The following is a 24,547-nucleotide window of genomic DNA, read 5'->3' on the forward strand; positions in this document are numbered from 1 at the left end:
TAAGAAAATAAAAGCTATGGATGAGGTGGAATATAGGGACTTAATGTAATGAGTGTCTATTCTTTTTGCCTGAGGTGACACTTTTGATGAAGAATACTGCACAGTGTGTGACATCTTTGCAGCAGTAGTGTCGATTTTAAGCCCAGTTTTGTCCAAGTGACTGCTTTAGGACAACGTAGCCTTCTGCCAAGACGATCTATTTTTTCTCTCAACTGATGACAGGTAACGCCTCCAAGCACATCACGTCCCTTAATGACAGATCGCATGGGTGCAAGGATTTTATATTTTCTTTAAGGGTTTAAAGGCAATGGTTTTATTTTCGAGCTGTGAAAATTGTTTATCTGGCCTTTGCCAACAAAAAGTAAACTAGCTCGGGGACACTGATGAAAACTCCTTGATAGTCTCACATTTTGTTTACGTCCATATGTCCACTTAGATTTTAATCAAATGTGAAATTCAGTCAGGGCTCCTCCTCCCCACCTGTACTAATGACAATGATCATTTCTTCTGGCTGCACTAGTGGCAATTAGCAGTAAATTGGATGTTTGGTTTGGACCTCATTAGGTGTACTTCCAATACAAGCCAGGAAAAAAATAAGATAAGAGAGTTGAAACACAAGTCTGTTCTACTAAAAGTCCTTGTGCTGAGCTCTCTAATAGAGCATCCACTGCTTGGTGATGGAAAAAGAAGTCACTAACTGATGTTTTCCAAAATCATCGCCACAAAAGTGCAGTATTTTAGAACGCAAATAAGAAGGCCTCACAAGTAATGGATTCATTCAGCCTTGTTTTACCTCAGTCAGGAAACACAGTGACTTTACAGATGCAAAATGAATGATGTTTTTTCTCATTGTGATATTATAACTTGCACCAGGTGATCGCAACAGGGAAACTGGTGCAACAAAGGATCTGCAACGTGCAAATATGTCTTTTATTTGTCCTGTTTTTTCATCACACATGCCTCTTTTTATCCTAAAAGCAAAACCTCTAATGCATATTGTCCAAAGCTTTTTTCCACGTGACCTATGTGACTTGCTCATACAAATATAAAAGCACATTAAAATAGAACTTGACTATGATTAAGAGTCACTACAAGTCTGTACTCAGTTAAATTAATTATAGTAATACAAATGTAAGCCCCAACTGCTGCCCCTAAAATGATTTGTGCACTTCATGTGTAGTCCCTAATTTGAGAAATATGCTATGCATGATTATGCCCGGGTCAAACTACATTTGTACCTTTAATTGATTAGCTAAATCATTAGCAGAGCTTGTCTGAAAGAAAAGTAGTGCACAAACTTGTATTCTCTTACATTATTAAACTCAAGGTTTCCAAGCCAGGCACCCTGTTAAGCCTTCATTCTGGAAATTTAACATTTTCATTAAATGCAGTTGCATTTGAGTGGCTTGGTATGACACATAAACAAGTGTTGCGCTGAGTCTAAAATGCTAACCCAGTCCCTGATCAATGAGACGTAATTGCTGAGATGTCCTTGGTGCAGCTCCACACCAGGTCCCCTGAAACGCTGGGATGAAAAGAAAGGCTTTTTTTTTTTAACATTATCCTTTGTCCTCTCCTTTCATGATCACTCATCTGAAAGAGACTCCTAGCAGGGCGGATTTTTTTTGCACCTACCAAGGAAATAAAAGACAACTAAGAGCTGAAAGCCTATGCAATTTACCCAGTGCAGGGTCTCCATCAGTCTCAAAGTAATCAGTGTGGATCTCTTGGTAGATTTTGCACATTGGCTAAAGAAATCTACAAACCGAAAGTTTTTTTGGGTAGTTTTTTTACACAATCTTATTACGCAGTTGTGGCAATACTGTTCACACAGCCGGTTGGGTTCACTCAATTATTTTTTATTTAACCTGCTTTTATAGTTTTGTTATGTTCATTCCTGGAAGAATAAATGCAGCAGACACAACTCTATAATGAATCTGATCTTCCTCTCCGTGCATTACTAGATAGTCCACCGAACGGCAGTGCCCAGCGCCCTAGCAGTGGATTGGATAGGAAAGAATCTCTACTGGTGTGATGCTGAAAGAAAAACTCTGGAAGTGTCCAAAGCAAATGGCCTCTACCCTACCATCCTGATTAGTTCTGGTCTCAAGAACCCCACTGATCTAGCGTTGGACCCCCAGACAGGGTAAGCATGAACCCAATCTCTGTAAAGCATGTTTCAAGTGTTTCGTCAATACTGATTGTGTGTTAATGCATGAGAGAGAACTGTAGTAGAGACTATGTCTTGACAATCAATCAATCAATCAATCAATCAATCAACCAACTAAACAACCAACCAACCAACCAACCAACAAACCAACAATCCAACAAACCAATCAACCAGCCAAACCAAATCAGCTAACCAACCAACCAGGGTTTGTTTGTATGGGCCATCATTCATCTGGTAGTGATGGTTGTTTAATCTTACAGCCTTATTCTTGCAACGGTGGTATTGATATCCTTTAGACAGGGCAGAACACATCCTACTGTGTAATCAGGGGAGCAAACCTCTCATTGAAGACCAAATGTTTCTTAAGGGGCACAGCTTCTCCTCTCACTCTTCCTAAAGTCCAACATGAGCTCCAAAGTATTTTTTGGAGTAGGTTGTTATCCTGAGACCAATGCCCCAAGTCCTCTAGTTCTAATGAAATGGTTTTGAAAGAACTCTGGAGCAAAGGATGGGGTGTGGAGGATGATAGACAAAGCCTTGGTGCTTGAGCTTTCAGATGATCCTTGTAAAAGCTCAAGACAAAGCAGTGACCAATCGGATTGTCTCTTCAATAATTATGCTAAATGTATGCAATGTTACGATCTTTATGTTTTTATCCGAACAAATGTGATTTGTATTTTCAATGTATAATCTTAGACAATAATTTGATACACAGTAATAACAAGGAAATAGTCAATTCATCCCTTTTGAAACTCCCTGCTTAAAAATAGACATGGGCATAAACTTGAGGGTATACCTCAGCTTCAATTCCCACCAAAAGGACAAGTGGTCCATCTCAATATGGGAGGAAACACCAGGATAAATGTAGAGGGATTAAACACAAGCTTCTGAATGGGCCCCATGGGTCTTCAGTGACATGCATTTTGCCAGCCATTGTACAGATGTTGGATAACAAACTGGATGACCTTCATGCCAGCAATATTTCCCAATGTGATCACAGCTACACCATTTTTGCCCCACCCCCTTACACACACACACACACACACACACACACACACACACACACACACACACACACACACAAACACAAACACACTCACAACCAATTTGAACAACTCCTGGTGTACGAGACAGGGCTATTCAACCAGTTGATTCTTTGTTCTCTTATCTGGCTGAACAGAGCAGTCTGGCAAGAGAGAAAAGAAGGCATATGTTTTACAATGAATAAGGTTTGGTGTGACAGTGGAAACATAACAGTGTAATGCTATCCTGTCTTTGTTTTTTAACCACTATTCATTTCCATCAAGTGAAAATGTGCTTTACTTCTCACTAGGTATGTGTTCTGGGCAGACTGCTGTGAACCTCCTCACATTGGGCGTATTGGCATGGATGGCCGAGGGCAAACGGTCATCATTGACACAGAGATCTATAGCCCCACTGCTCTCACCATCGATTACACCAACAAGAGGCTCTACTGGGCAGACGACAACCACATCCTGCTTGCCAACATGGATGGCACCCAGAGACGCAAAGGTGAGACTGAGACGTTGTCCAGGTTAAATGGAAAGCTTGACACTTTGGGAAGTACACTGACTCATTTCATTGCTGAAACTTAGCTCAGAAGAGTAATGCCATCCTATACTGTCTGTTTAAAGCCAGACTGGAGCTAGCAGCTAGTTGGCTAAGCCTGGTACACAGACATCAAAATCTGGATTTAACATTTGACTTTAAAATTTGAATTTTAATATTATTCTGTTCAGCTGCATTAGAGGTTCTAATTTTAATCAGATTGTTGGGATTTACTCCTTTAATGTTTGGATTGTATAACAAAAAGGGTCTCAGTCGGGGGACAGACACAGTCTCTATATGATATAAACAGTGTCTGGGAGACGGCCCCAAAGGAAGCTCAGAGGAGCCTGTAGGACTGCAGCTCTGCTTCCTGGTCTGCACTCTGTGTTGTCACTTTTCTAAACTAATAAAATCTGCCTTGTTTCTCGTTAAACGAACGGCACCATCCCAAGTAGGATGAATGTCGTCTCGGCTAATTAGACCAGGTTTGCCCCAAAACGATCTCCAATTATCAATGAAACCCACGTCGTTCTGCGGACAAGAAACCTGACAGTCAGCGGCTGAGTGATGAGGTGCGGCTAAACAACTCATCCCCGGCCTCAGTAGGAAGGGGTCCAGAGAAAATTACTGAGTCAGACATTGCTTTATATTCTCAAAGCTCCTGTTAGGAACTTTGTTTGTGTGGATTTTGGCGCCCCCTGTGGACAAAGCAGTCTTTACTGATTTTGTCCCATACATATGTGATTAAAAACACCCTCATCTTTCCCTTTTTAGAATCAAATGTATCACTCATTAAGAGTCTTTGCCATGTAATGGAGAAAAAAAGGCCTCATTGGCCTACTATAGCTATTCACTTGAACTCATGTCTATCCCCTGTCAGTGGTTTTAGACATTAAAACTAACTGTGTAGAAACAGTCACTCCTCTTGTTGATTATTTTGTTAGCTTGTTTATGTCATACAGAGGCATGAGTATTCATTTCAGGCTGAACCAGCCAAAAACCTCTCACAGGAGCTTTAACTTGATAAATAGTAGAGATGCACCCAAAATTAGGTCACCAAAAAAGAAACACCTTTTTCACCAAAACAACACGGCCGAAACCGAATGATGTGATGACGCAAGCAAAAACCACGTCTGGATTACTTTGTGCAAAAGCGAGTCCTGCAGCGCAGATCACAAGTTCCATGTGACATTCACTTCACACCAGTGGGTCTTAATAGCGAACATTCCCTCTCTTCTTGCCCCCTTTGAGCAGCTTACTAAAGAGATCAGCTCCTCTGATGCATCTGTAGCAGGCGTCCTTCCTTTAAATGCAGCACTAAAGCGTCTTCTAAGCAAAGAGGTTGAAACAGACCACGGAGTGAAAACTATGAAAAGTACACTGTTATAGTCTGTCAGCACACGTTTCACTGAGATCTATTCAGATCCTCTGCATTCATCGCGACTGGACTTGATCCGCGTTATAAAGAGCATTACTTGGATGTGGGAATAAAGCAGGATGCACGAGAAATGATCCAGGCCGTGATGGATGCAGAGAACCCATTTGGAGACAGAGAAGCGCACAGTGCAGGAGAAGGAGAACAGAGGGCCTAGTGGCAGGGGCGTGTCCAGAGCTTTTTGACCGGGGTGGCCCAACTGAGGCTCTCACATAGGCAGGGGTGGCCAGTGCATCTACAAATAAATAACATTGACCCTTTCTGTCTTCACAACATACTTTCATTAAAGTACTAAACAGTTGTTATATTCCCTTTGACTTAAAAAAAAACAAAACATGACAAAGTGGCATACATCTTCTTAGCTTAATTTTTAAGGACTTACAAAATATGTAAGTGTAGTATATGTTTTTTCAAAGTCACATTTGAGAATAAAGACCCTAGAAAATGCCTGTGCAACACAAACAGAAAATGCATGGCTTAAACTAAAATCCAAGGAGTAGTGAAATGTTACAACTGTCCCCGGTCTCCCTACTAATAATTGGCATAATCATTTATATCGGCGTTTTGGTTTTCGGTTTTCGGCCTTGGTTTCCTCAGTTTAGGTTTTCAGGTTCGGCCAAGAATTTTCATTTCAGTGCATCCCTAATAAATAGATCTGTTGCTGGTATTGGTAGATTCAACCCTTTTGCTGTGAATCACACAGGATATTTATAACAAGTACCACCCAATTAGCTGCATCCTGGTTGCTACATTGCAGCTGTAGCTTGGCATAACCATTTTTCCCTCTGCAGTGTCTTACGATCACATCCAAGGGGTAATGGCTCTGACTTTGTTTGAGGACTTTATCTACTGGACGGACGGGAAGTCCAAGTCCTTACGACGTGCTCACAAGACAACTGGCGCTCAAGGGATGGAGCTCCTCAACTCCTGGCAAGCCATCAAATCCATCAAGGTCTACCACTCCCTGCGCCAGCCTGAAGGTATGAGGTCCATCTGTTTGTTCCAATATCTTTATCCCGTCCTCATATAATGAGTCGTCGGTATAGGTCTGCTTTATTGTTTCAAGAAAAATGTTCACAGATTGAACTCCGTTATATGATTCTTTCCTTCTGCACAGTACCCAAGCACCAGTGTCAGATTGCAAACGGAGGGTGCAGCCACCTGTGTCTCCTTTCCCCTGGTGGGGAACACAAATGTGCCTGTCCAACTAATTTTTACTTGGCTGCTGATAATAAGACATGCCTCTCTAACTGCACCTCCAGTCAGGTCAGCTACATTTCTCTTCCCTCCCATTTCTTCATTTCAGTTTCACCATTTTGTTGCATTTTTATTCTGATCAGAATTTCTACCCTGAAGGCAAACATCTTTGCTCTTCTGACATGTGCTGTACATCTCAGGAAGCGGTTGTGTATTGATTTTGACTTTGGCTTTGAAGAATGTTGAAGCTAAAACTGAGAGTCAAGTATTCATGTTGACTTCAGAAACCAGTTTTTGTAAAACATATTTTTGTGTTACTAATAGTTTCGATGCGGGACGGATGAGTGTATCCCTTTCTGGTGGAAGTGTGACACAGTGGATGACTGCGGGGATGGATCAGACGAACCTGCTGACTGCCGTAAGTGCTTTGTTATTCAAAGGTTGGCTGTGAAACAGAACTTACTGAGAAAAAGGTCTTTCTATTTTGGTTAGCTTTGAAGGATATCACTCTTAACTGGATTTGAACAGATCGTAGTGCTTTTTCCTTAACGGACCACATTTGTTGTTTCCCTACTTGTCCGCATGACTAGCATTAATTAGCACCTTATAGACAATACCCGATAGAGAATTCCCTGCAACCAGTCCTTTGTTTTATAACTGAATCAAACACGATACCTTCTTTAAAGTAAAGATGGATTGATTTTCTTTCCAACAGCGGAATTCAAATGCCAGCCTGGACGTTTCCAGTGTGGAACTGGCCTTTGTGCTCTTCCTCCTTTCATTTGTGATGGAGAGAATGACTGTGGTGACAACTCAGATGAAGCTAACTGTGGTAAGGATGTTGTATCTATAACTACATAAGAGATAATGTATGGTTAGCAGCTAGTTATGGGAATTAGAATCCTGACAAGGTGAAACAAGACCCCGACACAAAGCTGTTCATTTTCATACATATTCTGCTTAATACCTGGCTATTAACTTAAAATCCAAACAAAACATTGATTAAAAGATTATTTTATTGACCTAAAATGATTTATGTGATTAAATAGTCCTAGTTGAATGCTTCCCTTTTTCCTTGTGTGTCTCACACAACCCCTAAGCTATGGAACTCTCTGCCTCTGGACAAAAGAAGGGCGAGCTCTCTGGGTGTTTTTAAAAGTAGACTTACCTTTTTAATTAATTTTTAGCCCTTTTAATCATTTCCTTAACATTTAGTCATCTTATTTAATTATTTATTTATCTATTTTATTTCCTGTATTCATCTGATCTTGTCAACGCTAGCTTATTTTTAACTTTTCTTTTGACTCTTACTTATTTTATTAATTTTACTGTGTTGATTTTATTTTATTTTATTTTCAAGTATTTTATTTATAATAATGCCTTTTTTAATGTACCATCTCTGTTGTTTTCTGTCTCTCTGTTATTTTGTGAAGCACTTTGGACTGCATGTTTATATGTATGAAAGGTGCTATATAAATAATGTTGAGTTGAGTTGAATTGAATAGTGATTCCGCGGCAGTCAGCGTTCAATGGTAATTGATTCTTATCAGCGTGTTCAAGTCAATTCAACATGAAACTGTCCTCATTCAGATCTGCTTCTCTTCTGAGCTCTGCGGTTCACACACCTTCAAAAGTAAACAGACAGATGTCACAACTTTGAACCCTGCTACCACCGCTCATGGTTTAAGTTTCTTTGTAGCGACCGGTAACTTAAAGTTTCACTCACCTGCTTCACTGCTATTGTTAATATTGCTGAACAGGATCCGTTACGAATATGTCCGTAGCCTGCCGATTTAGCATGCTAACTTCTAACGTTTTAGCCGCATTGTTTGATGCGAACGGAAACTAACGGCTTTACCTCACCTTACAATCTGTGGTGACAAAACGCAGAAGCAAAATGTGCCGGAACTCTTTTCCCCGGATTGATTTGACATGACTTGATCAGTTTGAATCTGGCGTTGCTCACCGTCTCTGTCTGGCAGAAATCTTGTAGCTTCATATTAAATAATTTAAATATTTTCACATTTAATCAATGCTATTGATCTTCCTTTATGTCTGTTAATATACTAAAATATAACAGATTGAATCATCAAATAAATAGCTTGTGGTTGAATCTAATGCAGTTTTTAGTTAAGTGAAAAACAGTTTGTTAGTGAAAGTTAATAACTGTTGTCAAGGTGTTTGCAATGGGTTTTTACCAAACAGAATAAAGCATCTTACACAGCCGGGAGACCAGTAAGGGAGCCAGGTAATAAATAATCATAGGTGCTCATATTGAAAAATAACCTCAATATAAAGTAGATTCCTTGCTCTAGTGCTGTTCCTGCACTCACCAGAAACTGTTCTCACTACAGCAGCCAGGCTTCCTGCTTCCTTTGTTACTATTTAGTACAATAAAGACTTAGCAGTGTGTGAAATAGTTGCTTTCTTTTTTGTCTCATTTTCATTCACATAATGTCAAGTCAAAACCTTGGACTTTTTAAAGTTTAGAATGGCTTATTCAGTTTTGTATGGATCTAAAAAATCCATTCAAACATATCCACTTCCTTTATCTAAAAAAATGGAGTGCAGTAGCTGCATTAGCCTGTTTTCAAAATATCTCTATAAACTCTCAGCTTAAGAGTTTTCATAAACCGGCTTTATTAGAGGTTGAGTCACTACAAGTCAATAGGGTTGATATGAAGCTGATGCTCGTTTTGTTGGATGTCTCATTGATGTGACCTCCCTCTTCCCCTTCTCTTTTAGAGACATACATCTGCCTGTCAGGACAGTTCAAGTGCACCAGGAGACAGAAATGTATTCCTCTCAACCTGCGCTGCAACGGTCAGGACGACTGTGGTGATGGAGAGGACGAGACAGACTGCCGTAAGGCCCTTTATTATTACTCCAAGACTTATTGACCTAGAGATGCCTTTACTGAGCTTTTAGATTAAGGAGTGCATGAATAATTCCCTCTTTTTGATGAGCCTGTTTAGATATCACAGCTACAATTCTGTATGACGTTCCTTTTTTGGAGCTTCTAGTGCTCTTGTTTTTAAGGTAACGGGGGGAACTGTCCTAATTGTCTTCTTTTCACATGGTCACATTATTCTTATGCTGGCACAGATTTCCTAATCATTCACATTACACAGTTTCATTAGATATTCCAGAGGCAACCCTTGTTATGGCCTGTTTCTCTGCAAAGGGATTAGATATTGAATCATGCAGAGGATAAGAACAGATTTTCTCTGCCATGATGTAACTCATCAGAATATCACACCCCATACAAGCCTTTCTGACTGCTGCATTTGTCTTGCATGTGATTGCAAGAGGGATGAGAGTGGGGGGAGAATGAAAGAAAGTAAGGAGGGAAAAGCAAGACTTGAAAAAGACACTTTAATTAAAGTAAAGCTAATTGCTTCACCCCTTCGTAGACTCCATGATGATTGGATGTGCTTTTGAATCCATGTTTGTAATGAGAACTGCAGCACTGAAATTAAAAAGCTTTCTGAAACAATGTGAACTATAGCAGCGACTACAACCTTGTTTCATGAAACACTTTTTAAAAAATGGTGCCATTTGAAAATGTTTTTTATTCCTTACAGGATCCTCATTATACTGTCTTATTACTGAGATAGCTTGGGTTGTTTGCACAAGTCTTGTTTCTTCTCCAAACACACCACCTGTCTTTCTGTCTAAAGCTGAAAGCACCTGCTCTCCGGATCAGTTCCAGTGTAAGGCCTCCATGCACTGCATCTCCAAACTGTGGGTTTGTGATGAAGACCCTGATTGTGCAGATGGGTCAGACGAGGCTAACTGTGGTAAGTAACTGAAAAACTGTACAACTTCTGTTAACTTTCAGTTAAGGGGGAAAAACTCAATTTCATTTAGATTATTATAATTTTCTCTTTGTTCGTAGTCCTGCTTATCCAATTATGTTAAGGTAGAATACCTCAAAGTACAGCTTTCAGTTAGTGTATCAATATTCTTTTATTTGTTTGTTTGTTTGTTTTGCTTTTTGTTGTAGTTGTTTTCAGTGTTCAAATACTGACTTTATTTTAGTTACACATTGATAAAAGTGAACGGAGTTGCTCCAGGATCTAACAAAATGTTGGTCAGAGCCATTAAATCAAGAATAATTATAGTTCAGTCAGACAACTCACGTTTACTTAAGATAAAGTTTATTGCAGCATACAGTATTGTGTTTGGCGTATGGGCTCTGAACCTCATTACTTCTCAAAGATTATTTAAATGCAGACATTTAGGAGTAATGAGATAGGACTAACCCCCGTAGGTAGATGCCGGGGAGGAGGTGGGTACAAAGTTTTCACACAGCACTGAGCAGGACAGCAGGAGCACTGGCAAAGCAGAGGCAGAGACAGGGAGACATGCAGCTTAAATAGACCGCCAAATGAGGATGTTGAGATCAGCTGATAGAGAGGATGATGACATGTCAGTATGAATGAGCGCAGCTCGAGTTGTCAGCCTGAACTAGCTTGCAGGCGGCGCTCCACTAATTTTATTTATAGAGCACTTTTCACAAACCAAGTTACAAAGTGCTTCACATGGGCAGCAAAATAAACCAGGCTGTTTGTAATATCACACAAGTCAAGATAAATAATTATTTAAAAGTGATAAAATTCCCCTAAAATAACTCTAAAGGAATACAATTATTTTAAAATCTATTTCTTGAAACGATTAAAAAACAGGAAAGGCTCTACGATAAAAGTGTGCTTTCAGAAAAGTGTGTTATAAACCTTTAGAACTTTTTCTGTCTTTATAGAAAAAAATGTCACTTGACAACCTCGATATCATCTTTGACTCTCACCTTAGTTTTGATAAACACGTGCATTCCGTTGTCCAATCAGCTTTTTTCAATTAAGAAAACTATCTAAAAAATGTGGTCATTTTTATCAATCAGAACCTAGAAGCGGTTATTCATGCTTTTATTTCATCCAGGTTAGATTTCTGCAATTCACTTTACTCCTGTCTCACAAAATAACCTCAATCAACTTCAACTAATCCAGAAAATCATAACCAGGTCCAGCTGGAGAGAACACATCACACCCATTTTAAATCACTTCACTGTTCTCCCAGTCCATTTTAGAATTGATTTTAAAATGATGGTGTTGACTTTTAAAGCTCATAGGGGGTCAGCTCCAGACTACATTGCTGATCTCTTGACTCCCTACGAGCCATCGTGTAACCTCAGATCCTCTGGTAGGTCATTACTGACTATTCCACCAAAACAGAAAAACAAAAGGTGATCGAGCATTTTCTGTTCGGGCCCCTAAGCTGTGGAATGACCTGCTGGAGGATATCTAACACACTGTCGTCTTTTAAGCTTTTTATTGATTTGATGGTGTATTGCTTTGATGCTTGTTTTATTACTACTGCTGGATTATATGTTCTTAATTGCTACCTACTGCTTTTTAAAATTGTTTGTAAAGTGCTTTGTAATTTGTTTGGAAAAGCACTATATTATATTATACTATTATTATTATGGTCAAGCTGAGGGGGCGTGTCCTAGTTGGACCTACCATCTATATATTTTATGTAGAATACTACCATACTAACATACCATCTTGTTTCGCCTGTGACTCAAAAGTGCGGTCTGGGTCTTTCAATTAAAAGAGATTTCCCAGTGAGCCAATTAGAGCAGCATTAACTCAAATGTTCTGTGTTTACCTGTTGTGTTCAGTTATCCGACATGACAGCTGCATATCTGTACATTGGTTCACACAACATGCACCACATAACTACTACATGGTCAATTATATTCTTTGTATGAGTCCTTGAAAGAAGCCAAAGACTTCAGTAGCATGGTCTCTAAAGGGTCAGTGTTTGCTGATCCATGCATGTTTTGTGAGACACAGCTGGTTGATGGGAACACTGGCACAAAGAGTCCATTAGTGTGTTATTGTGATTGTTTGCTGGCTTTGTGTCCTTCGGGGTCTTGTGAAACAGATTCTTTGTTGGGGTTTATCAGTTCTCTGAAAAACAAAACAATGTTCGCTCATGCCAGCCTCATCTGCTACACTCTGAAGAGAGCCAGCCCCTTTGATCAAGACAGCTCCCAGTAATGCAGAAATCTGTAAAGTTTTACAACATGGAAATAAACACTTGGACCATTTTGACTGCACGGTTCCAAATGCAATAAGCTCCACGAAGCCCTTATTCCCTCTGAAGTTTTTACAGATCAAATGTATCAGCAGCCATGAAAGATGATGCAAGCTGTCAGTGTGTCTGTTGGCCATATTGTGCATGTAATGTGTCTCTCTCATTTATGTAACCCCCTTTTGTCTGAAATGTACTCAGACCTAATAAATCAAATATGTTGAAATATCTGAAACCAAAGCCCCAGAAAGGTCCTAGATGTCTGCTAAAGAACCAACTCTCATTTCTGTTTTAGGGTTTTATCCTTTTTAATAAGCATTGAGGTCTCTATTGAGGTTTGAAAGGATGGTTTCTTACTAAAGCTACCATTAATCTTCTGTCAAACACGGCTTTGAAGAAAGACTGTTTTGGAAAGGAGAGTTTACTCTTCATTAGCTGGCTAACCTTACAAAACCCTGGGCTAAGTGTAAGATTGAAATAGTCTCTTAAGTCATATTGGCACATAAATCTTAGAACTAAAAAGACAGGACTTGTACAAACTGAGTTGTGTTGGACATAATCAGAGAAGGAGAATGGTTGAGACATCAAAACATCAAGAAGTGGCCATGGAAACAATTTAAAACAGTATCATATAGTGTTGTTCATTGGCTTCAGGAAAAATGTTTTCACTGACAGTAAATGATGAGAAATCAGAGAGACTTTTCTTGACCAACAAGGCTGTACTCAAATGTAGTTGAAAGTAACCATCCCAGTTCTTTTCATGTATCATTAAAGCACTATGTGACATGGAAACAGAGCTGATGTATCCACCTTCAGAAAAATAGCCTCACTGTTTTAATTTGGATGATCAGGATCACATTGTCCTCATACTCCACTATTGTTCCTGCTATCACTTCCTTCTCTGTCGTCACCAACCTTTAGTTTTAGTCTTAATATAATCCACTGTTAGCACCAATGACACATGCTCCTACCATGTAACGTCCTCGCTCCCAAGTTTCCAAATACAGACGACATATCAGGTTTAACATTAACGCTACAAGGTTTTCAAGAGCCAATGAAATCACTTTAAGGGGGTGTATTATGCTTTATCAGGTTTTTTACTGACTGGTTCGCGGTTCTAAACCAGCAAAGAGCTAGAGCCGCTCTGGAACAGGTTTTCTGGCCGGGAGGCGGTTCACTCGCAGTCGAAACATGAAAAACTGGTTCTCAATTGAGATCCGGCTCCAAACCAGCCCTGAAACTGCCTGGGTCGAAAAGGGGGATTTAGGGCCCCCCGCTCTACAAACCCCCTTTCCTCTGATTGGCTAGCCCTCGGGCGGTCAGTCAGGGGTGGAACTATGAGCAGACAGTTTTGCCTACAGCACATCTGAACCAGTTGAGAGCAAGTAGCAACCTCAGGTCTTAAAATATGAAGTCCATGCAGAAGTGCTAAAAGCTGCAGTTCGAGCGTCCACTTCAGGCTGGCTGTTGAAACACCAGAAACCACATACACACCAATTCAAAAAAGACGCCCTTTGCAGCAATAATAAACATGTTTACAGGCTGGTTCAAAAAGGTCTGAATAGCTAATTTCTCTCTCTGCACACACTGTACGGGGGGGGGGGGGGGGTTTATAACTCAGTATTTTCAAAGGTATTAAACTTACAAGTTTTGCCCAAATAGAGGAATGGCTGACTTGATTGACAGGCGGAAACACTGTAGCTGTTAGCGAAAAAGCTTGTCTCTTTACCTCACACTAGCTCAGACTAAGTTTGGTTGAGTTCAGCAAATTCCAATATAGCACCCGCTGACGATTGGCTTCAAAACAGCGCTCAGGAACAGATGGGTGACGTCATGGATACTACGTCCATGTTTTATACAGTCTATGGTTAAGAGATCCTTATGCAATGACATCATCATCATATCAGCAAGTCTCGTGAACTTTTCGCAGGATTTTAACAGACTGTGTTGAGCAGTTTACACACAAATTCAGGGATTACTACAACATATACTTACCGATTTGAAAATTTGCTTAAGTTTAGTATGGCCTTCTAACATTGTTACTTTATATCTATGTTTGAAATATGAGAAAGCTTAATGTCCCCTTTTTAAGGCGTTGGTCAGGTGAAGTGGGTTAATGAAAAAAAAAACCATAAGACTTATAATACCAGTGCTTCAGTCCTCAGTGGGCCTTTTTCCTGAACAGGAGGATTTAGTTTACAGTGGGATGCAGAGTGATAAAAAATATCAGATGTGTTCTATAAATATGAGGTGTGTGTGTCAGTTTTCACACTCTGGATGCCACCCTCTCCCCTCCTGACCTTTCTACTAAATTTGTGTTTTTGTGTTTTGGCCAAAAGTTGCTGTTCATAATTAGGACTGTGGAAGCATTAGATCTATTTTTGGCAGGGTAATCAGAATATGATCAGCATTACAATTTGGCTTTTATTTAAAGAGTGCATATGCTTTGATGTGTGATGACACATTTTGTAGTATGAGGCTGGCTTTAAGTGGAGTTCATTTACATTTTAGATGTCAGTTCACCTGAAAAGTGCCTGTTGTCATATGTCATTAATGCTTAGTCCATGTTGTGTAGTTTGCTAATGTCTGACTTTATCCCTTAGCACATTTTACATGTGAATTTTATGTCACTGTCATCTGGCAATACATCATCTTAAAAGTTCCCACCTCCAAAAAAGCAAAAACAAAACGCCTCCATCTCTGACCATTTAAGGAATTTCTGCTTGTTAGCTCCGTAATGAGCTCTGACTTGGCAGGGAAAAGTAGCTTTTTTTTCCCAGTGTCACATCTTTTATATGCTGTAAGTGACTGAGCTGCTTGCTAATGAATTACTGCCGTGTGTCCTCTGCTGCTGCACTCGGCTTTCTCTCCTGATTCTGTCCTCCTGCTGTCACGTTTGAAAGAGATCCAGCCGGGATCTGCCACCCTCCTCTTTTGACGCATCTCTTGCCTAACTGATAACAGCGTTACTTTGGCCATTATCCCTGATGATGTCTGCACTGAGATGACTTTTTAAAAGGAAGCACTCAGTTTGACTTTGAAAAGCTATTCTGAGGGAGTATTGCTGGAGCCTAAACCAAAGCATCTATATTTTTTTAACAAATGCAGTTATTTGGATTGATGTTAACTGGCTTAAAATTGTAACACTTAAGAGTCCAATCTGCCTTAAACATTAGTTGCCACCCAAAATTGAACAGAAGAAGAAGAGAGCATTGAACAACCAATCATGTCGCAGGGTAAGAGGTAAGCGGGCTTAGAGAATTTTGGAGCTCAATGTAAACACAGCTAAAACAATCGACAGAGACACTGAACAAAGTACAAAACTTACCACCCTACCTCAAAGCAGAGTCGTTAGTCTGACGCTGTGTCAACTGCGTTAACTATTAACTTCATACACTTCATTAAATATACTTTCAGGATGTGGGTAAAGCAAGAGCACAGAGACAACTTCTGCTGTGCATTTCAAACACGTTTAATGTTCACAGGCGACTGTAGTACAACTGAATAACCGTGATGCATTCACTGTACTATGGGAAACAACATCACACCGCCTGTACCCCTTTATAACGTTACAGGGGAGTGCACCACTCAAAACAATACATTACTAAACTGACACACAGCATAAAATGTGATATTTTTTTGTGGTAAATTTAAATAAGATTATGCAAATTATCTGAGAAAAATAAGAATCTACAAACTAAAACTTCCCAAAATCTCATCTTACACAAAAGACCTGTTTCCTGTTAGCACCACATAAAATGAGAGATTTAAGAAGCTTATCAGAGAATTAAATCCAGATACAAACTAACAAAACGTTTTCAACTCTCACTCAGGACCAAAAGTCTGCCTATGAAGTAATTGAAATAATGATTTAGTATTTATTGTGATAATTATTGATATCAACTGATATAAAACATTTTATTGTGATAATATATTTTTCAATATTATCCGGCTCTACTTTTACATGTCATTTATTTTGCAAACAGTGTGCATTTGTTAGATGTGATCAGGTCTTCAAATGCAGACGGCACTGATTTCATCAGTCTGATTTACAAACAAATCAATTTGACTGACAAGCTTTAACTTCTTTTCTTCTTCCTTGATTTTAAACTTTTATTCTCACCTTGTTTTTAAGATGATTAGAGCTTCCTTGTGGGGGGGGGCTTTTATTTTTATTTTTGCTTTTTTTGTGTGTCAAGTCTGTATTTTCTATGTTTATAAAAGCAATAAATATATTTTCCAAAAAAAACCAATAAAGATGATTAGAACCTGTTTGATGAAATGAAAAAGATGAATTCATCAGTTTTTGGTCTTCTCTGTTATAATTGAAAGACTTTGTGAACTGTGAAAGAGAATATGACATTTATGATTGAAAATGTTTTTTTTAGCATTAACATGTGTTAAAATGCAAATAACAACTATGACAGCGTAGTGATCTAATATCCAACCCAGTCACAGAGCTGCATTTAATATACTATCACCTGTTATTTATGTACCTGGCAATTAGTACTGACAGGACACAGGCCCAGAATCACAGTCATCTTTCTTTAATAACCAGCCAGAATCCAGTTCTCTGGCGCTTGTTGTGCTCTGAAAGTGTCTTGCATGTTTCTCTAAAGAAAGTTCAATTTTGGCAACTTCTTGTCACAAATCCTATAGAGGATGATTGGAAGCACAGTCAGGTATTTCATCTAACAGTGTGTTAGCCTCTGGTGTGCATACTGTGTTTTGAACTCGGTGTCAAAGTTGCTCAGGGAAACCCTGAGGAAACCATGATTACACGTAGAAAATATGATAGCAAACACACTATTAATATTCATGCTCTTTGAAGCCATTTTCATCTTGCTGTTTGTTTGCTCTTGATGAAAAAGATGAAAAGACCTGCGGACCTCATGAATTCCGCTGTGAGAATAACAACTGCATCCCGGACCACTGGAGGTGTGACAGCCAGAACGACTGCGGAGACAACTCAGACGAGGAGAACTGCAGTGAGTAGCTCATCCCTTTGCTTTCTGGCAGCTCTGTTAGTTAGTTTTCATGCATTGTTGACATCGTCACACTGTTAAAAAGCGGAGAAAGGGCTTCTTTGACGACCCCTGAGTGCCCCTCCCACGCAATATCCACTCAAAGCTTCCATCTTACACACACACTCGCACATACACACCCATTCTAGTGAACCCAGGGTAATGTTTGCCACAGTTCAGTCACTCGGCTCTCTATTCAAAACAAACCCTTATTGTCTGTGCTGTTTCTCTGAGGTTTCTAATATCAATAGAAGAAAGTAGTGAAATAAGATTTAAATACAGTTGCATTAAAAATGATAATAGGCTAATAAAAGATTGTGCAGAAGAAAAAAATAAGCTATGTATAAAATAAATCCATGGTTGAAGTCCCTGGAGATCATGAAGAGGGCAATCTGGTTGTCTGCATGGAGTCTGGCTATGGCAGCGTTGAGAGCGTTGGATGCCGTAGTCGGGTTGGCAGAGGGTGGGCTGTAAACAGCTACCAGGATGACATGTGAGATCTCCCTGTGCAGACAACATGGTCGGAGGCCCACAACGCTCCAGGTCTGCCCGGACAGTTTGGAAGCCGTCAATGGAGACGTTGTGGTCGAATACTTTGATGCAGCCACGCTTCCATGAAGCACACCATGCTGCATTCCTGAAACTCCGTCTGACTCCTGCCTAGTCCTGTTAGCTCGTCCATCTTATCAGCCAGAGATCTCACGTTGCCCATGATGAGAGAGGAGAGACACAGCTTATATCTCCTCTCCATAAGCCTCCGTCTTCTTATGCCAGCTCTCTTCCCTAGTAACTTTCCTCTGCAGTCCCTATGTGTCCTAATTCTTCAGAGTTCTGCAGGAATATCCAGCGGTTTGGCCGATGAGCCAGCCAGCTTCAGCGTGACCAGCCGAACAAAGCAGAGTTGCCGGGCATTGTTTGATACTTATCACTACTTTTAAAATAAACTTTTATGTACTCTTCCAACAGACATGGTAAACCACCTTATGTGTGTTCGACTCCTTGCACATGTGCGTGTGTGTGTGTGTGTGTGAGGCAAACTGTAAGCCTCTATATTATGAGAATGTGCGTACCTTCAGTGTGTTTTCGCTGAGTATGCATCATTTATATGATTTATTAGGTGCTTATTTCCTGTACCTATTAATGTCACTTAAAATGCAAATAAAAGCCTGTCAAGTCTTGGCTGCTAAAGAATTAAGCAGGTGGACCAGCAGACAGGGGAGAAGCTGCAAATCAGATTTTGCTGCAAAGGCTGCTGGGAGTCTTTGTTGCCGCACAACTCATATACCTGCACACACACACGCACACGCATGCACACGCACACACACGCACACGCACACACACACACACACACACACACACACACACACACACACACACACACACACACACACACACACACAGCGTTAGCTAACAATCCATGATAACAAGCAGTGGGCCTGCACAGTGGATCTGATGCAGCTGTTTAGCTGTGTCCTAATATTGTCCTCAGGGACACACTTGCACTAAATGGCAGAGACACCCCCCCCCCTCCTTCAGAAATGATGTTGCCCTCTCCTTTGTGAGAGCAGAAATGAATGTATTTACATCTTGATCAGCTTTGATAGTTCCTCCACTTCTGATACAAAATGACTCTCATTAACCAAAATGATGGCAAGGCATTAGCATGTTATTACCAAACACAGAACACTGATCTGATATCTGCATCAGTTTGTTATTACAGCAGTAAAGAGGACTACTTTCCATATTTTTGAATGTTTGTAATATTTTTTCCAACTTAGAGCCCGTCACTTGCAATCACAAGGACTTCGCCTGTGCCAACGGAGACTGCATATCCTCCCGCTTCCGCTGTGATGGAGACTATGACTGCCTGGATAACTCAGATGAGGTCAGTGTTTGTGATATATGTAATGCTATCATCAAACTGCCATATCAGATTCCTACATGCTACCATTCCTTGCTCACATACTACTGTCACCCAATGTTTCCCCAAAGAGGGGTCCCTGATGGGGAGGCCTGCAGTTATGACAGAGAGGGCACGGAAAGGCTTAATTAAAAAACCCACAAGTCCCCTCTGCTAGCGAAGGATGGCACATTTTGTGAAAGGGCTGCCAGGTAAACAAAAGGCTGACAGTGAATCTCCGCCAAATGTCACAAAACAAAGACTAAAACAATTATGAAGAGTCATACCTCACCCTCAGCTTCACCTCCACCAACAGTGGGCTGCCTGCGCTAACAAATAGAAGTTGCATGTTGCAGTGCCATTTTTAATTGCTTCCTTTTTAAAAGTGGCTTCTTGATTTATTTATTTTTTCAGTTTGGTTCACAGAGTGAGTTTGCAATTCTGTATTTTTTATTATTATTTTATTTTTATTTTTTTTCTATTATATTTTTGGGCTTTAACACCTTTATTCAGAGGAGAGGACAGTGGAGAGAGCAGCAAACCAGGAGAGAGTGGGGGAATGAAATGTAGAATAGGGGCCGCAGGCCAGAACTGAACCTGGGCTGCCTTCTGTTTGGGCGCGTAATTTAACCATTAGGCCAGGGGTGTCAAACATACGGCCCGCAGGCCAGAACCGGCCAGCTAGATGTTCCAATCTGGCCAACAGCACGACTTTTGAAATTAAAGAGAAGACATTAACTGCAAATTTTCAATAAAAGTGACTACTACTTCAAATTTCTTCTACATTCAAACGGCTGACAGAGGGCACCTGAACAGCATTTGGGGACTTTTTTTTCTCAACAGTGAGGAAAAAGAATATTTGCAGTTTGCATAATCTGGTGGAAATTCATAGACTTTTTGGACCCCCGCATACAACTCTATCCAGCAAGCAAACTGTTCATGCTGGACCTGAGGGGTCCATAATAGTCAACTTTACCTTCTTCATTATTATAACTTAACCACTCACTTATGTCACTGAGGGCGGCTGTGGCTCAGTGAGTAGAGTCCGTCGTCTCTCAATCGGAGGGTTTGCGGTTTGATCCCAGCCCCAAGAGGCGAGACACTGAACCCCACATTGCTCCAGCTGTTGTTCCACAGTGTGAATGTGTATGAATGACATTAGCTAATACTGATGGTCCCTATAGCAGCCTCTGCCATCAGTGAGTGTATGATTGGTGAATGGGTGAATGCGACAAGTAGTGTAAAACTGCTTTGAGTGGTTAGAAAGACAAGAAAAGTGTTGTTAAGTACAAGTCCATTTACTGAGGGATCGATATTCATGGTTTTATTACTAAGCTAGCGTTAGAGATGTCAACAAGTTACCGGTGGAGTTGTCTACGTTTGTCCACACACACCTACCATGTCGGAACGACAGTGACTAACATACATGAATTAAAATACACTGTGTTTACTTCAACTTACCGTCAATGAAGTGTTCGCTCAAAGCTGTGTGGACTTTGATCGTTGATTTGTTCCCTCATCAGGGACAGTAGAGCGTTTAATATAATTAATCCATATCGCCTCCTCTTAAAATCTTCTTTCTCTGATGGGATTCTTAAGAAGCATAATTCAAGCTTGTCTCCTGTTATATAATTGAACAACACCTGTGAGGCGTTTAAAAAGGTTTTTAAACACATAGTTTACAGCAGAATCTGGTCACTTTCCTGTAGCTCGCAGCAGTGGGAAGCTTTTTTTGCCCTCCAGGGGGGCGGGTCCATAAGTGTGTGACGCCACGTGAAAATAATGAATTGGCTTACTGTATGTAAAACTGACAGCTCAGTTTACATAAACCATAATATGCTGAACGTAACACAAAAGACAAAGAGACACAGTATAACAGATTACACAGAATTAATTACAACATTCTTAGCATGCTGTAATTTAGTCTGTTATTTGTCCTGAAATGTGTGTTTGTGTCTGAGCTTCCAGCCAAAGCATATAAAGAGAAAACACATTGGATGGGTATGTTGCCACTTGCAAAGAAAATAATCCCATCCAAAGTATAACTCATTGTGTAGAGCCAAATCCTCTCTATGTGGCTGGACAGAAAATATCAATGCGATGAGCTATTGCACCTTCAGGTACATTAGTGCATTAGAAACCCCTGTGTCTGTTTGCTTCTGAAATTCCTAATGCTCTCAACCAAACAAACGCTACTTGTTGTGTTCATAAATATGCATGAATATCTTAATTTATTAAGCTTCTGTTTGCCATTGTAATTCCACACTCTGGGAATCTGTGAAGGAAAAATGTGCCTTTATCTAGCATGCATGGATTAAAGAGTTTTTTTTGCAGTATTCAGTGTGAAAATGCCCCGTCAGTGGTAATGATCCAGAGCAATGCATAATGTGAGGACAAAGACTTGTTATTACAATACATTCTTCTTGTTAATATAGTACTCTGCTCAGTATTTGCAGCACTATATTTTATACAATCTGTCTCAATACAAAAAAGGAGAAACCCTATTAGACCCTTTAATATTTAGTTAAACAGTCCAAGCCTAATGCTCAGAGAGAAAATATTCAGAGGGAAGAAGCAGCAGTACAATTCACACTGAACCTTAAACAGATTCATTAATAGTGGCTCTCATGGGCCAGATTTTTCACCCTTTTATCATTTGAACATCCAACCTGGTGTTTAACATGAAAGAGCACTGTGAATGAGAGATACACTAGGGCTGGGCAGTAATTTGATAACGATGATTATCGTAATGTAATTTTTTCTCAATATAAATAGAACAAATGTTTGATGAAAACTCGATACATTTAAACCTGTAATTACACCCCCCAACCACTGGAAAGGGAGGGGGCGTTAATGTGTCTTAAAGGCTAGTTGCCACCCAACAACAGAAGAAGAAGACGGCATTGACCAGCAATTCATGTCGCAGGGTGAGAGGTAGGCTGGGCTTAAAGACGTTTGGAGTGGAATGTAAACACAGCTGAAACGAGTGACGGCGACACTGAACAAAACGCCAAACCTATCTGACACTGTGCTGACTCTGTGTTAACTATTAACTTAAAACACTTAATAAAATACAATTTTAAGACGTGGGTAAATACATCTGATTATGCAAATTATGTCAACCTGAGAAAAATAAGAATCTACAAACTAAAACTTCACAAAAATCTCATCTTACACAAAATACCTGCTTTCTGTTGGAACTGTCAAAAACAATGGATTCAAGAAGTTTATCAGAGAACTAAATCCAGATCCAAATTAACAAACTGTCTGGTTTCTTCAACTTTCACTCAGGACCAAAAATCTGACTTTACATTTCAATTAAATAATGATTTGATATTTATCGTGATACTTATCGATATCTGCTGATATGAATTTTTTTATTTTGCTAACATCTTTTTCAATATCTCCCAGCTATAAGATGCACTGACCATCCAAAAAAACGAAGCGGATGAAGTGATGCTCCCATAATGCCTAGTGCCTACCGTACAAGCCTGTGGGGGCGGTGTTATGATCTGGGGTTGCTGCAGTTGGCCAGGTCTAGGTCCAGCAAGGTTATGCTCCCAAAGAATGAGATCAGCTGACTGTCTGAATATATACTGAATGAGCAAGTCTTTCCATCTGTGGAGTTTTTCTTCCCTGATGGCACGGGCATATTCCAAGATGACAGTACCAGGATTCATCAGGCTCACATTGTGAATAAGTTGCACAGAGATCATGATGCATCATTTTCACACATGGATTGGCCTCAGCCCAATTGAGAATCTTTGGGATGTGGTGGAGAAGACTTTGCACAGTGACTCTCCCATCATCACTACAATGTCTTGGCGGAAAATTAATGCAACTGTAAATGGAAATAAATGTTGTGACACTGCAGAAGCTTATCAAAACAATGCCACGGCAAATGCGTGCCAGATCCAAAGCTAAAGGCGGTCCAATGAAATATCAGTGCAATATAATATACAAAATAGTGTGCAACTTCTTTTTGGGACGGGCAGTGTATATGTAAACCTTTAAAAAAAGTTACAGCAGAATTAAAGCTGAAAATATTTGCTCTCAGTCAAAGCAAGATGCCACAAATACTTCAAGTTTATATAAAAAAAACCTGTGAGCTTCTGATGATACAAGTATGCACTTTGGTTTTTGTTATTGCCGTATTATTCAGTTATATTCACACAGAATTTGAACGGAAATGTATGAAGGTTTTTGTAAGTAATAAGGAAGGGGCATGAGAGAAGGAATAAAAAAGAATATCCCAAGGAGGCCACTCACTCATGTACTCAAAATGCTCACCACAATTTTAAGAGGGTGTTCAAAATATTACAAAAGCAAGAGAGCCTCTTCAATTTTCAACATTTTTTAAGCTGCCCTGAAAGCATAAAGAAAGATACTGAGCAGTTATTTCCTTATGCTCTATGCTGAGGATAATGGATTCCAAAGGGTCAAGGTATTCCACAGATAACAAGTAAGGGACATTATACCACTTATTACCCGGCTACTAACTTAAAACACAAACACGTTGTTAAAAAACATTGATTAAAGATTATTTTATTGATTTTAAATGATTTATGTTTACAGTTTTTAAAAAAATAGGCCCAGTGATTCCTCGTCAGTGATCGTTCCATGGTGATGGATTCTTCTCTGCCTGTTGTGGTGGATTTAACATGAAACTGTCCTCATTCAGCTCTCCTTCTTCTCTGAGCTCTGCGGTTCACACACCTTTAAAAATAAACTAATGTCACAAGCTTCTTACACAACCAGAAGATCAGTAAGAAAGCTGGGTAATTACATGCATTGAACGCACACTGTATGGTTATCTTATTTAGACAGATGTTAAATTCCTATATCCAATCATCATTTGATTCATGTTTTTACTCTATATTTCTTTGCAGAAAGGTTGTGAGGAACGCTGTGCAGAAGACCAGTTTCGGTGCCACAACAACCTCTGCATCTCGCTGAAGTGGTTGTGTGACGGTCAAGAAGACTGCAAGATGGGGGAGGATGAGAATAACTGCCAGGGAACAGGTCCAGAACTGAAGCAATCTCTTTATAAGAGCATTTCACAAAGTAGTGCTGAAGGGTACTTTCGAATGTAGAGAACATGCAAACAGACTGTGGGTCATTTTTGGTACTCGGTATACAGAAGTACATTAAGCATA

The 24,547-nt window shown here is 39.9% G+C and overlaps 1 protein-coding gene across 1 annotated transcript in view; it reads left to right on the forward strand.

Moving 5' to 3' along the window:
• The window catches only part of lrp1bb (low density lipoprotein receptor-related protein 1Bb), a 426,184-nt gene that overhangs the window by 360,209 nt on the left and 41,428 nt on the right, over positions 1-24,547 (forward strand). Inside the window, exons 61-71 of the mRNA XM_034694098.1 lie at positions 1,965-2,146; positions 3,504-3,703; positions 5,966-6,154; positions 6,292-6,440; positions 6,696-6,789; positions 7,087-7,203; positions 9,117-9,236; positions 10,052-10,171; positions 17,339-17,455; positions 19,270-19,376; positions 24,281-24,413. Of these exons, the coding sequence (XP_034549989.1) occupies positions 1,965-2,146; positions 3,504-3,703; positions 5,966-6,154; positions 6,292-6,440; positions 6,696-6,789; positions 7,087-7,203; positions 9,117-9,236; positions 10,052-10,171; positions 17,339-17,455; positions 19,270-19,376; positions 24,281-24,413 (1,528 nt within the window). The remainder of the gene's footprint in view (positions 1-1,964; positions 2,147-3,503; positions 3,704-5,965; positions 6,155-6,291; positions 6,441-6,695; positions 6,790-7,086; positions 7,204-9,116; positions 9,237-10,051; positions 10,172-17,338; positions 17,456-19,269; positions 19,377-24,280; positions 24,414-24,547) is intronic.

This window comes from Notolabrus celidotus, chromosome 10, assembly GCF_009762535.1.
Source record: "Notolabrus celidotus isolate fNotCel1 chromosome 10, fNotCel1.pri, whole genome shotgun sequence".
Classification (NCBI taxonomy): domain Eukaryota; kingdom Metazoa; phylum Chordata; class Actinopteri; order Labriformes; family Labridae; genus Notolabrus; species Notolabrus celidotus.